The 12,500-nt window shown below is 50.8% G+C and overlaps 1 protein-coding gene across 1 annotated transcript in view; it reads left to right on the forward strand.

The window, feature by feature from the left end:
* The window catches only part of LOC140555800 (SH3 and multiple ankyrin repeat domains protein 1), a 67,159-nt gene that overhangs the window by 26,170 nt on the left and 28,489 nt on the right, over positions 1-12,500 (forward strand). The window contains 6 exon segments of the mRNA XM_072679117.1: positions 365-532; positions 1,126-1,242; positions 1,906-1,983; positions 2,105-2,171; positions 4,254-4,423; positions 4,565-4,692. Coding sequence (XP_072535218.1) covers positions 365-532; positions 1,126-1,242; positions 1,906-1,983; positions 2,105-2,171; positions 4,254-4,423; positions 4,565-4,692 — 728 coding nt within the window.

Consider the following 12,500-nt stretch of genomic DNA (forward strand, 5'->3'; position numbering starts at 1 on the left):
AAGCGTAATCCAGGAGGGCTAGAAAACAGAGTCCATATGGGATCACAGTGTACTCGTAGTGTCTGGGAGTTGGGGAGAAGACTATCTTGTATTCAACCTTCTTGTCTTCACAGTCCAGTCTTCTGAAATCGTGTGATCATCTCAGCGAGAGTGTGTGTGTGTGTGGGGGGGGGGGGGGGGGGGACTTAGGACAATGTTGGGAGTGAAGCGAAAGACCACACCCTTTTCTCTTCTTGCTGCAATGTCAGCAAACCTCCATTTCTTAATTCTGGCTACATTACTGAGATGAAGTGGCTCATCTGCATGAGGGCAAGGTGGCACTGTTGGCCTGTTTAGATCCCTCTCTGTTTCTCGTTCTCTGTAGACGCTGTTGTCTCTGGGGGCCTTTCCGGACTATAAGGATCGTTGCGGCCTGACACCGCTCTACCACTCCGTACTGACAGGGGGCGACACATCTTGCTGTGAAACACTCCTGTACTTTAGAGCACGCCTCGGGGTCCGCGATGAGAATGGCTGGGATGAGTCCCATCAGGTGTGTATGTGTATTTATAGAGAGAGAGAGAGAGAGAGAGAGAGAGATACACTGACCTGGGTACAGTATTGGAATTGATGAAAGTACTGTTATACATGTTTGGATCCTCTAGGGGGCGCCGGTTCATCCGGGTTAGCATCTCTGTAGCTGGTCTGTGCTGTTATATTTGTATTTAGAGCAGTAGGTCAGACCTATAAGCGAATGTCCTCCATCAGCTAAGACATGTGTGGTGCTGCTGTAGTTTTACCCTGGAGCTAGCAGGCTAATGTAGCCAACATTTAACCAGAGCTTATAACACACCAATTAGCAAGGTCCTAACGGCACGTCTAACAGTGAGGGTCGTTCAGGGTCAGGTGCTTATTAATGTTGTTTTTCTCCCTCCTCCCCCCTCTCTCACCCACCGACTCACTCACTCCTCTCCTCTTTTGGTTCGCTCTCTTTTCTTTCTGTCTGTTTATTCCTCTCTTATTGTTTGTTTTCCTTTCCTTTGTGATTCTCCTTTCTTCTGCCTCCCCTCTCTCCTGATGGTAGTGTTTCTTTCTTTCTTTTTCCCTTTCTAACCTGGTTTTGGTTTCCCCTGACCCCTCCCCCAGGCATGCCAGAATGGTTTTGCCCAACACTTAGAGCACCTGCTGTTCTACGGAGCGGATACCACTTCCCAGAATGCATCAGGGAACACAGCACTGCACATAAGCGCTCTGTACAATAAGGTAAATAAACACCTATTTACATAAATCTGCCCATTCAGCCTACAGCAGTTTAGCCCCACCCATTCAGCCTACAGCAGTTTAGCCCCACCCATTCAGCCTACAGCAGTTTAGCCCAACCCATTCAGCCTACAGCAGTTTAGCCCCACCCATTCGGCCTACAGCAGTTTAGCCCCATTCATTCAGCCTACAGCAGTTTAGCCCCACCCATTCAGCCTACAGCAGTTTAGCCCCACCCATTCAGCCTACAGCAGTTTAGCCCCACCCATTCGGCCTACAGCAGTTTAGCCCCATTCATTCAGCCTCCAGCAGTTTAGCCCCACCCATTCAGCCTACAGCAGTTTAGCCCCACCCATTCAGCCTACAGCAGTTTAGCCCCACCCATTCAGCGTACAGCAGTTTAGCCCCACCCATTCAGCCTACAGCAGTTTAGCCCCACCCATTCAGCCTACAGCAGTTTAGCCCCACCCATTCAGCCTACAGCAGTTAAACCCATCTAATCTGTAAGAAAATAGGGAATACCCAGAGAACAGTCCATCCCTGGTCACTCTTAGGGTGCATTGATTGAAAGGACCAGCCAGGTATCTGTAATGTGTTAGCTTTTGCTTGTTAGCCCAGTCCAGCCAAGCTCAGCTCAGTGCACATGTCATTCTTTTGTCCAATCAGGAGAGCTGTGTCCGGGTCCTCCTCTACAGGGGAGCCAATAAGGAGATAAAGAACAAGCATGGTCAAACCCCCTTTCAGGTAACCCAGTGTTCAGTCCAGCACATCAGTATACATCATCATTTCAGCCTTGAAAACAGATGTTGTAGTGTGTGTGTGTGTGTGTGTGTGTGTGTGTGTGTGTGTGTGTGTGTACTTTCAGGTCGCAGTGATGTCTGGTCATTTTGAACTTGGAGAGATCATCAAAAATCACAACGATGCAGATGTAGGTAAGTCCTGATGCACAGTGTGTGTTCACATCCTCTAGCCCAGTGCTTCCCAACCCTGGACCTGGATCATCCTCTAGCCCAGTGCTTCCCAACCCTGGACCTGGATCATCCTCTAGCCCAGTGCTTCCCAACCCTGGACCTGGACCATCCTCTAGCCCAGTGCTTCCCAACCCTGGACCTGGACCATCCTCTAGCCCAGTGCTTCCCAACCCTGGACCTGGACCATCCTCTAGCCCAGTGCTTCCCAACCCTGGACCTGGACAGCCCCCTGCACACTTCAGCCTTACCGTTCGCCCTCCCCACACACCTGATCCAGCTGATCAGCACATTAACAAACCCTTCCTAGTTTAAACAGCAAAAAAAAAAAAGCTATAATGTGCAGGGCAGGAGATTCACCAGGACCAGAGGTGGGAACCCAAATGTGTGGTCAGTGTGCTTATTGATATTGACTTCAGTTCTATTATTCTCAACCAATGAGAGAGCTTGTTTAGCTGAGTAGATATCTCTAAGAGAACAATCCCAAATGGACAGTTTTCTGTTCAGTTTCATGAACTTTCAGAATCAGAATCTCTTTATTATGTGTACGTCTGTCACACATACAAGGACTTTGACTTGGTGAGAGCAACACAAGCATGACCTGTAACAAACACACACACTGTCAACAACTACAGTATCACACTGAGAGAGAGAAATACAATAAATAGAATAATAATAAAGAATAATGAGTCAAAAAGTACTCAAATAATAAAGAGCTGTAACAATGTTCAGATATAATTATATAAACATTTACAGAAAATTATCATCTGTATAATAAAGTGAGAGAATAGAGAATTCTAATTCAGAAGATGATGAATAATTACAGACATAAGTCTTCTCTGATCCTCTTCTCTGATCCTCTTCTCTGATCCTCTTCCTTTTCTTTGATCCTTTTCCTCTTCTCTGATCCTCTTCTCTGATCCTCTTCTTCTTCTTTGATCCTCTTCCTCTTCTCTGATCCTCTTCCTCTTCTCTGATCCTCTTCCTATTCTCTGATCCTCTTCCTCCTTTTTGATCCTCTTCACTGATCCTCTTCCTCTTCTTTGATCCTCTTCTTCTTCACTGATCCTCTTCTTCTTCACTGATCCTCTTCCTCTTCTTTGATCCTCTTCCTCTTCTCTGATCCTCTTCCTTTTCTTTGATCCTCTTCTTTGATCCTCTTCCTTTTCTTTGGTCTTCTTCCTCTTTTCTGATCCTCTTCTTCTTCTTTGATCCTCTTCCTCTTCTTTGATCCTCTTCCTTTTCTTTGATCCTCTTCCTCTTCTCTGATCCTCTTCTTCTTCTTTGATCCTCTTCCTCTTCTCTGATCATCTTCCTCTTCTCTGATCCTCTTCCTTTTCTTTGATCCTCTTCCTTTTCTTTGATCTTCTTCCTCTTCTCTGATCCTCTTCCTCTTCTCTGATCCTCTTCCTATTCTCTGATCCTCTTCCTTTTGTTTGATCCTCTTCCTCTTCTTTGATCCTCTTCCTCTTCTCTGATCCTCTTCCTATTCTCTGATCCTCTTCCTCTTCTTTGATCCTCTTCACTGATCCTCTTCTTCTTCTTTGATTCTCTTCCTCTTCTTTGATCCTCTTCCTCTTCTCTGATCCTCTTCCTTTTCTTTGATCCTCTTCCTCTTCTTTGATCTTCTTCCTCTTCTCTGATCCTTTTCCTCTTCTCTGATCCTCTTCCTATTCTCTGATCCTCTTCCTCTTCTCTGATCCTCTTCCTATTCTCTGATCCTCTTCCTCTTCTCTGATCCTCTTCCTCTTCTTTGATCCTCTTCCTCTTCTCTGATCCTCTTCCTTTTCTTTGATCCTCTTCCTCTTCTCTGATCCTCTTCCTATTCTCTGATCCTCTTCCTCTTCTCTGATCCTCTTCCTATTCTCTGATCCTCTTCCTCTTCTCTGATCCTCTTCCTTTTCTTTGATCCTCTTCCTTTTCTTTGATCTTCTTCCTATTCTCCGATCCTCTTCCTCTTCTCTGATCCTCTTCTTCTTCTTTGATCCTCTTCCTCTTCTCTGATCCTCTTCCTCTGTCTTTCTCCTCTCTCTTTTTCTTTGTCAGTTCCATTTTTAGAGTCTCCTAAATACGCTCCTCAGCGTGTTGAGAGTGGGCGTATTGTACCTGTGTCTATGCCCCTCCCCCACCCACACCCCCTCTTACGGGCCAAAAGTGAGAATACAATGGCCACATCCTCTGACACTGTAGCTCCACCCATCACAGCACCTGTACAGGTAGGCTTTTGCCTTTTGGATATGAAAGGAAAGATTATCATACATTAAATATGGCTCCATTCTGGAAGTAAGCACCCTGTCTGTCTCTCTCTCTCTTTCTCTCTCTCTCTCTCTCTCTCTCTCTCTCTCTCTCTGTTTAAGGGTCAGCGCCGGGCGTCATTTGCACTCAGGAGCTCCAGTAGTCCTCGAGGAGCTAGAACACGTTCTCCATCCCGAGGGAGAGGGGGGGAACCCGACACTAAACAGCAGAAACAGCGAGGCAGGCAAGGGTAAGACCTGTTGACAGAACTAGTACTGCAGTCTGTCTAATACAGAGTCTCTAATGTTATGTGATGTGATGTGATGTGTATCTCTATATTACAGTGTCTTTGTTGCAGTCTGATTCACTTCTTTTAGATCAGACCTGGTACTCTCAGCTGAATCTGTAAGGGGTAGCTCTAGGGCAAGGCCTCCTCCTGCCACCAGGGGGAGGCCCCGAGTCACCCCAGCTAGTGATTGAGCCCAATTCCCTACACCTGGGCAGTAGGCTATATAGGCACACAGATCCAGTTGCCCCACTGCTGGATCTTTTGATTCTGGTGGTGTGTGTATCTGTGTGCCTGTGTAGTCTCGAGTGGAAGGCTGAGTGTGTGTCACTCCCCTTCGTGTGTTTCCCTCCCGAGTCTCTCTCCCGGTGTCTGTGTGTGTGTGTGTGTGTGTGTGTGCGCGTAGCACTCATACACTCGTGTACCAGAGGAAGGCAGGAGTGTCTGTCTTCCCTGGTGTGTGTGTCTGTGTGTGTGTGCGCGTAGCACACATACACTCGTGTACCAGAGGAAGGCAGGAGTGTCTGTCTTCCCTGTAACTTCTCAGTTTTCTGGTTTCTTTTGGGAGATCCTTTTTGCTCTTCAGTTGTTTTTCCCTCCAGAGTTAAAGAGGTAGCCAGTTCTCCCCTGGCGTCCTTTGTTATTAAACCCATCTCCTTTTAAGTTTCATTTGTTGGCCGTTTTCATAACTGCCGCTTTGGTGAAGCGGCAGAGCGTCAGTCTCGTGACGCGGCGGCCTGGGTTCGAGTCCCGAGAAATTTTACTTTTCATTTCCGGTTTACCTGCTCTAAGATTGAAAGACTCTGCACTTGGGCCCGTTGGTCACGTGATCGTGGTAGCTCACTCAGTAGCGCGCCGGCCCTCCAACACGGCGGCCTGGGTTCAAACCCCGCTGTAAGTGAGCACCACATTACAGAAAGATCCAGCCAAGACATGGACCCAGCAGAGATGTTCAATCTAGAGCAGGTAAAAGCCACTCTAGCTAATCAGGGGGTGACTGTGGGGAGGCATGAGCAGGCCCTGCAGCAGATCCTTTCTCAGCTGCAGGGTCTGACAAATCTAGTAGCCCAGCACACTCCTGAACCTCCCCAGGAGGAGGCTGCCCCTGCCCAAGCAGCCATGATTCCTTATGCTGAGCCCCCTCTACCAGCCCCAGAGCGCTATGCTGGTGAACCAGGAGGATGTAGAGGGTTCCTCCTTCAGTGTTCACTGGCTTTCGAGCTGCAACCATCCCACTTTTCTTCTGAGCGTGCTAAGGTGGCATACATCATCTCTCTCCTCACCGGTAGGGCATTAGCCTGGGCCACCCCGGTGTGGGAGCACCAACCCCACGTATGTGCCTCCACGGCCCGGTTTGCGGCTGCGCTGTCACAGGCTTTCGACCTTCCGCTCCGTGGAGAAGAGGCAGGGTCCCGCCTCCTGCACCTGCGTCAGGGAAGAAGGTCGGTGGCTGAGTATGCCATCGAATTCCGCACGCTATCGACAGAGAGTGGATGGAATGCCAGCGCTCTCACCTCGGCTTTCCACCATGGTCTCGGTGAAGAGCTCAAGGATGAGCTGGCCTGCCGTGACCCTCCCACCTCCCTCGATCGACTCATTGAGCTGGCCCAACGGGTTGATAACCGTCTCGAGGAGAGGCGAAGGGCGCGGAGTGCCAAAGCCCCTCGAGCTTCTAATGGCCCACCGGCTGTCTCTGGCTCTTTTAGGGGGTTAGAGGAGCCTCCCGATGGTGGTGTCCAGCCCATGCAGTTGGGGCACACTCGCCTGCCACGGCAGGAGCGTGAAGCCCGCATGCGTGAGGGCAGGTGCCTCTACTGTGGGGTCTCTGGGCATCTCCGTTCTGCTTGCCCCGAGCTCTCTGGAAAAGCCAAATGTCCGTCAGGGCAGGCGAGACCACTGACTGACCTGACGCTTCTCCCTCGGGCCCAGGGGGTATTCCTCAATGCCACACTAGCGTCAGGGATGTTTGAGGTCCGCTTGCCTGCCTTCTTGGACTCTGGAGCAGCAGGGAACTTTCTGGATGCTGGCCTCGCCAGGAAGCTGGCCCTGCCGCTGGTCCCCTTAAGGGAGCCTATGCCCATAGCAGCTATAGATGGTCGGTCACTGGAGCCCGGGGTGGTGTCCCACCAAACCCCCCCTCTTATGCTGCGAGTCGGTCCTCACACCGAGCGGATAGTGTTTTTCATCATTAGTGCTCCCGACTTGCAGTTGGTTCTGGGTTTCCCCTGGCTCCAGCGGCACAACCCCCATGTGGACTGGCTATCTCGGTCTGTCTTGGCATGGGGGCCAGCTTGTCAGTCCTCCTGCCTCAAGGCCCCAGGGGCTTCTGTGGCTACCGACACCGTTCCTGAAGGTTTTGACCCCTTGCAAGTGCCGAAAGAGTACTGGGACCTTCGGGAGGTGTTCAGCAAACGACAGGCCCAATTGCTGCCCCCCCACAGACCTTTTGACATTGCTATCAACCTCCTCCCTGGCACTACCCCCCCTAGGGGTAGGCTGTTCTCGTTGTCGGCGCCAGAACGCCAGGCAATGGAGAACTATGTCCAGGAGGCCCTGGCTCTGGGGTTCATTCGGCCGTCCACTTCCCCAGCCGGAGCCGGCTTCTTCTTTGTGGGGAAGAAGGATGGGGGTTTGAGACCCTGTATTGACTACAGGGGTCTCAACAAAATCACCACCAAGGACCGCTACCCATTGCCCCTCATGACCTCAGCCTTTGAGGCACTGCAGCAGGCCTCCATCTTCACCAAGCTGGACCTGCGCAGTGCCTACAACTTGGTTAGGGTCAAAGAGGGTGATGAGTGGAAGACGGCGTTTATCACTCCGTCTGGGCACTACGAGTACCTCGTCATGCCATTCGGATTGATGAACGCACCCGCCGTCTTCCAGCGCTACATCAACGAGGTCCTCAGGGAGGCATTGGACAGGTACGTGTTCGTATACTTAGATGATATCCTCATCTATAGTAGGTCTGTAGACGAACACGTCACCCACGTCCGCCGGGTTCTCCAATTGCTCCTGGAGAACCACCTTTTTGTGAAAGTAGAGAAATCTCAGTTCCATGCGCAGACAATCTCCTTTCTGGGCTTTGTTGTGTCCCACAACACCCTGTGCATGGACCCGGCCAAAATCAAGGCCGTGGACAACTGGCCGCGTCCAACCTCTTTGCGCCTAGTCCAACGCTTCCTTGGGTTCGCCAATTTCTTCCGGCGGTTTGTGAGGAATTTTGGCTCCGTGGCAGCCCCTTTGACCGCCTTAACAAGAAAAACATCGGGGAGGTTCGTCTGGTCCACGGAAGCCCAGGAGGCGTTCGACACGCTAAGGCGCCTGTTGACCACGGCCCCGGTTCTCCAATTGCCTGACCCAGAACTCCCGTTCCTTGTAGAGGTGGATGCCTCTGAGGTAGGCGTGGGGGCTGTCCTCTCCCAGCGGTCTGGTCCTGGCCAGAAGCTGCACCCCTGTGCCTACTTCTCTCACCGCCTCACCCCTGCGGAACGGAACTATGATGTGGGTGACCGTGAACTGCTAGCAGTAAAGCTGGCGCTGGAGGAGTGGAGACACTGGCTTGAGGGAGCAAAACATCCCTTTCTGGTCTGGACGGACCACAAGAATTTGGCCTACATCCAGCAGGCCAAACGTCTTAATCCGCGCCAGGCCAGGTGGGGATTGTTCTTCACTCGGTTTGATTTCATACTGTCATTCCGACCGGGCTCGAAGAACACCAAGCCCGATGCTCTCTCTCGCCAGTGGGAGCCCCCTCCTCAATCAAACACACCCACGACAATAGTCCCCAAAACCCGGATCGTGGCGCCTGTCCGATGGGGACTGGAGGACGCAATCAAGCGGGCTCACCTTACTGAGCCTGATCCGGGTGGTGGCCCCCCGGATCGGCTTTATGTACCCGGGCCTGTAAGGGAACGGGTGCTTCAGTGGGGCCATGCGTCTTCCCAGGCAGCACACCCAGGGACTAAGCGCACGCTCGAGCTTCTGCGGCGGCGGTTTTGGTGGCCCCGCATGGAACTAGACGTACGAGCTCATGTGGCCTCATGTTTGGTGTGCTCCCAATGTAAAGACCCCAGAACCAGGCCCACTGGTCTACTACTTCCGTTGGCCGTCCCCTCACGTCCTTGGTCTCACCTGTCCCTTGACTTTATCACTGGGTTGCCCCGGTCACGTGGCAACACGGTGATTCTAGTCATTGTGGACCGGTTCTCCAAGGCTGGCTGCTTTGTGGCTCTCCCAAAGCTGCCAACCGCTAAGGAGACGGCCGAGCTGGTGCTCAACCAGGTGGTCCGGGTTCACGGACTCCCCTCCGACATCGTGTCAGACCGTGGGCCTCAATTTACCAGCCGGTTCTGGGGGGCCTTTTGTCGACTATTGGGGGCAGAGGCCAGCCTCTCATCTGGCTTTCACCCCCAGTCTAATGGCCAGACAGAGAGGGTCAATCAAGACCTGGAGCGCACCCTCCGCTGTCTGGCCTCCTCCTCCCCGTCTACCTGGTCTGATCAACTCATTTGGGCGGAGTATGCACATAACACCCTCTGGCACTCATCCCTGGGAATGTCCCCCTTTGAGTGCCAGTATGGATATGCTCCGCAAGTCCCTTCTGTCTGCGAAAGCTACTCAGAAACGCTACGCTGACAGGAGGCGGTTGCCAGCTCCCACTTATCGCCCTGGGCAACGGGTTTGGCTTTCAGCCAAGGATCTGCCCTTACGTGGTGCCCCTCACAAGCTGGCTCCTCGTTACATCGGGCCATTCAAGATCCTTCGGCGGGTCAATCCTGTTGCCTACCGCCTTGCCCTTCCCCCTTCAATGCGTGTTAACCCCACCTTCCATGTGTCCCGCCTCAAGCCGGTCTTGTGTTCCGTGGGTTCCACCGATCCGCCGGGCCCGCGTACAGTTGGCGGTGCGCCAGCTTACACTGTCAGGCGCCTTCTGGACGTCCGGCGGGTCCGAGGCGGGCTCCAGTACCTTGTGGACTGGGAGGGTTATGGCCCGGAGGAGCGGTCCTGGGTGCCCTCCCGCCACATTCTGGATCCCGGGCTCGTCCGGGCATTTCGTCAGGACCGTGCAGCTGGGTTGGGGACGTCGGGTGCCGCCCCTCGGGGGGGGGTCCTGTAAGGGGTAGCTCTAGGGCAAGGCCTCCTCCTGCCACCAGGGGGAGGCCCCGAGTCACCCCAGCTAGTGATTGAGCCCAATTCCCTACACCTGGGCAGTAGGCTATATAGGCACACAGATCCAGTTGCCCCACTGCTGGATCTTTTGATTCTGGTGGTGTGTGTATCTGTGTGCCTGTGTAGTCTCGAGTGGAAGGCTGAGTGTGTGTCACTCCCCTTCGTGTGTTTCCCTCCCGAGTCTCTCTCCCGGTGTCTATGTGTGTGTGTGTGTGTGTGTGTGCGCGTAGCACTCATACACTCGTGTTACAGAGGAAGGCAGGAGTGTCTGTCTTCCCTGGTGTGTGTGTCTGTGTGTGTGTGCGTGTAGCACTCATACACTCGTGTACCAGAGGAAGGCAGGTGTCTGTCTTCCCTGTAACTTCTCAGTTTTCTGGTTTCTTTTGGGAGATCCTTTTTGCTCTTCAGTTGTTTTTCCCTCTAGAGTTAAAGAGGTAGCCAGCTCTCCCCTGGCGTCCTTTGTTATTAAACCCATCTCCTTTTAAGTTTCATCTGTTGGCCGTTTTCATAACTGCCGCTTTGGTGAAGCGGCAGAGCGTCAGTCTCGTGACGCGGCGGCCTGGGTTCGAGTCCCGAGAAATTTTACTTTTCATTTCCGGTTTACCTGCTCTAAGATTGAAAGACTCTGCACTTGGGCCCGTTGGTCACGTGATCGTGGTAGCTCACTCAGTAGCGCGCCGGCCCTCCAACACGGCGGCCTGGGTTCAAACCCCGCTGTAAGTGAGCACCACATTACAGAATCATTTCAATTAAATCAAAATGAATGAATTTACTTTGAAGACGTTTAGCAGACGTTCTTCTCCAGACCGACGAGCAGAAGAGCTTCACTGCCACTCAGAAAAGACCCTTATCTAATTTATACAGACTAGAATCCAGAAGATCCTCTAATCTTAGACTCTACTAAACACAGAAGTCAGTCTGGAGACACAGTCCTCCACCCACTCCACACTCTTCACCCAAGTCCTCTCAGAAGAGGACTTCGGTGCAGGACAGTAAAAAGTCTGGACGCTCGTCTTCCATGGATCTTAAAGGATGGCGTTTCGAGCCGAGCCGTACTTGAAGCTGGAAGGGCTCTTGGTGCAGATCGGCTTTTGACCATCCCCATCAAGTACGGAGGGGCTGGCTGGTCCAGTCTTGGCTTTGTAGACCAGAGTCAGGGTTCTGAATCTGATGAGGGCAGCAGCTACAGGAAGCTACATTGAAGAGAGAACGCAGCAGAGGAGGAGCTGAACATGGCTGAACATAGAAACGTTGAAGACGACCCGACCCGCTGTGTTCTGGATCAGCTGCAGGGGCCTGATGGTGAGCAGAGGAAGACCAGCCAGAAGAGAGCTGCAGTGGTCAAGTCTGGAAGTGACGAGAGACTGAACGAGCTCAAATTCTCTGGATGTTGACTACAGTAGCAAAGAAACAAAATACAATCATGTCAATATTAATTCATGAATTAAATTAATTATTAAGAGATATTATGAGAAGATGTGATACATATAGTTACTGCAGTATTGTAATAAACCACATCAGCATCAGAATCCACCAGTCTGGGGCTGTTTAGAATATATTTATAACATTCTTAGAGAGATATAGGTGAATCTGATATGATCTGAGCTGATCTGATCTGCGTTTGTCTGGATTAGTTCATCTCTTAGAAATAAACCTCAGCAAAAGATAAACCTTTGATGTTTTTTCTTTGCTATGGATATATTAGTATCTAATTGCTATGTACACACTCTTAACTGTGTTTATATAAACATCGTCTTTAGGATTTACTGTAATTATTTTAGGCTGCTGGTAGAAGCCAGACATTGCAGGCTGGTGTAATTACTAGTGGTACATTATTAATGAACCCACCTTTTTCCCTTGAGCTGTGGCATTCTGTTATATACTAGCCAGCAATAAAGCCTGATTCTGTTCTGCTCACAGTGTTCAGGGATGTTTACTGGTTTCAGGAAGTTTAGAAATGGCAGGATTCTTCCACAGGGTTTTTATTGTATAAAACCACTGTGTTCTTCAAGCTTTAACAGTAAAATAGGAAGCAGTGATCATGTTACACTCATAACACATTACATTCATTTCTATCCATTTCTGTCTCTCTTGGTCTTTCTTTAGGGTCAGGCATGGTCAGGATGGCCTTCTGCTTATTATGTCTGACTGAAAAGAGAAATGGGTCCATTTGTCTCAATAGTGGTTGGTGTGGCGCAACAGATAACACCACTACCTGCCACTGAGCTACCACACCATGTGGGAGACTGGGGTTCGATTCCCAGGCTGGGTGACTATGCTGCGCTACACCAGTAAGAGTCCTTGGGCAAGACTCCTAACACTACACTGACCCACCTCTGTAATACGAGTAACCTTGTAAGTCGCTCTGGATAAGAGCGTCTGCTAAATGCCATAAATGTAAATGTAAATATTCAGAATTAAATGAATTTGTTTTGTTATTTTTCTGTAATATTACAATCTTCCAACTCTTTATTTGTTTCATTACGTGTTGATTAATAATCTGTCCAGCAGATGTGGTCTGGGTTTGAAGGATTTAGATGGTAGGTGATGAGTGAACTGACCTTAGTGGAGGAACTGTATATTTGGGCCTCAACCCCTGA

The sequence above is a fragment of the Salminus brasiliensis genome, chromosome 5, assembly GCF_030463535.1.
Source record: "Salminus brasiliensis chromosome 5, fSalBra1.hap2, whole genome shotgun sequence".
Taxonomy (NCBI): Eukaryota; Metazoa; Chordata; class Actinopteri; order Characiformes; family Bryconidae; genus Salminus; species Salminus brasiliensis.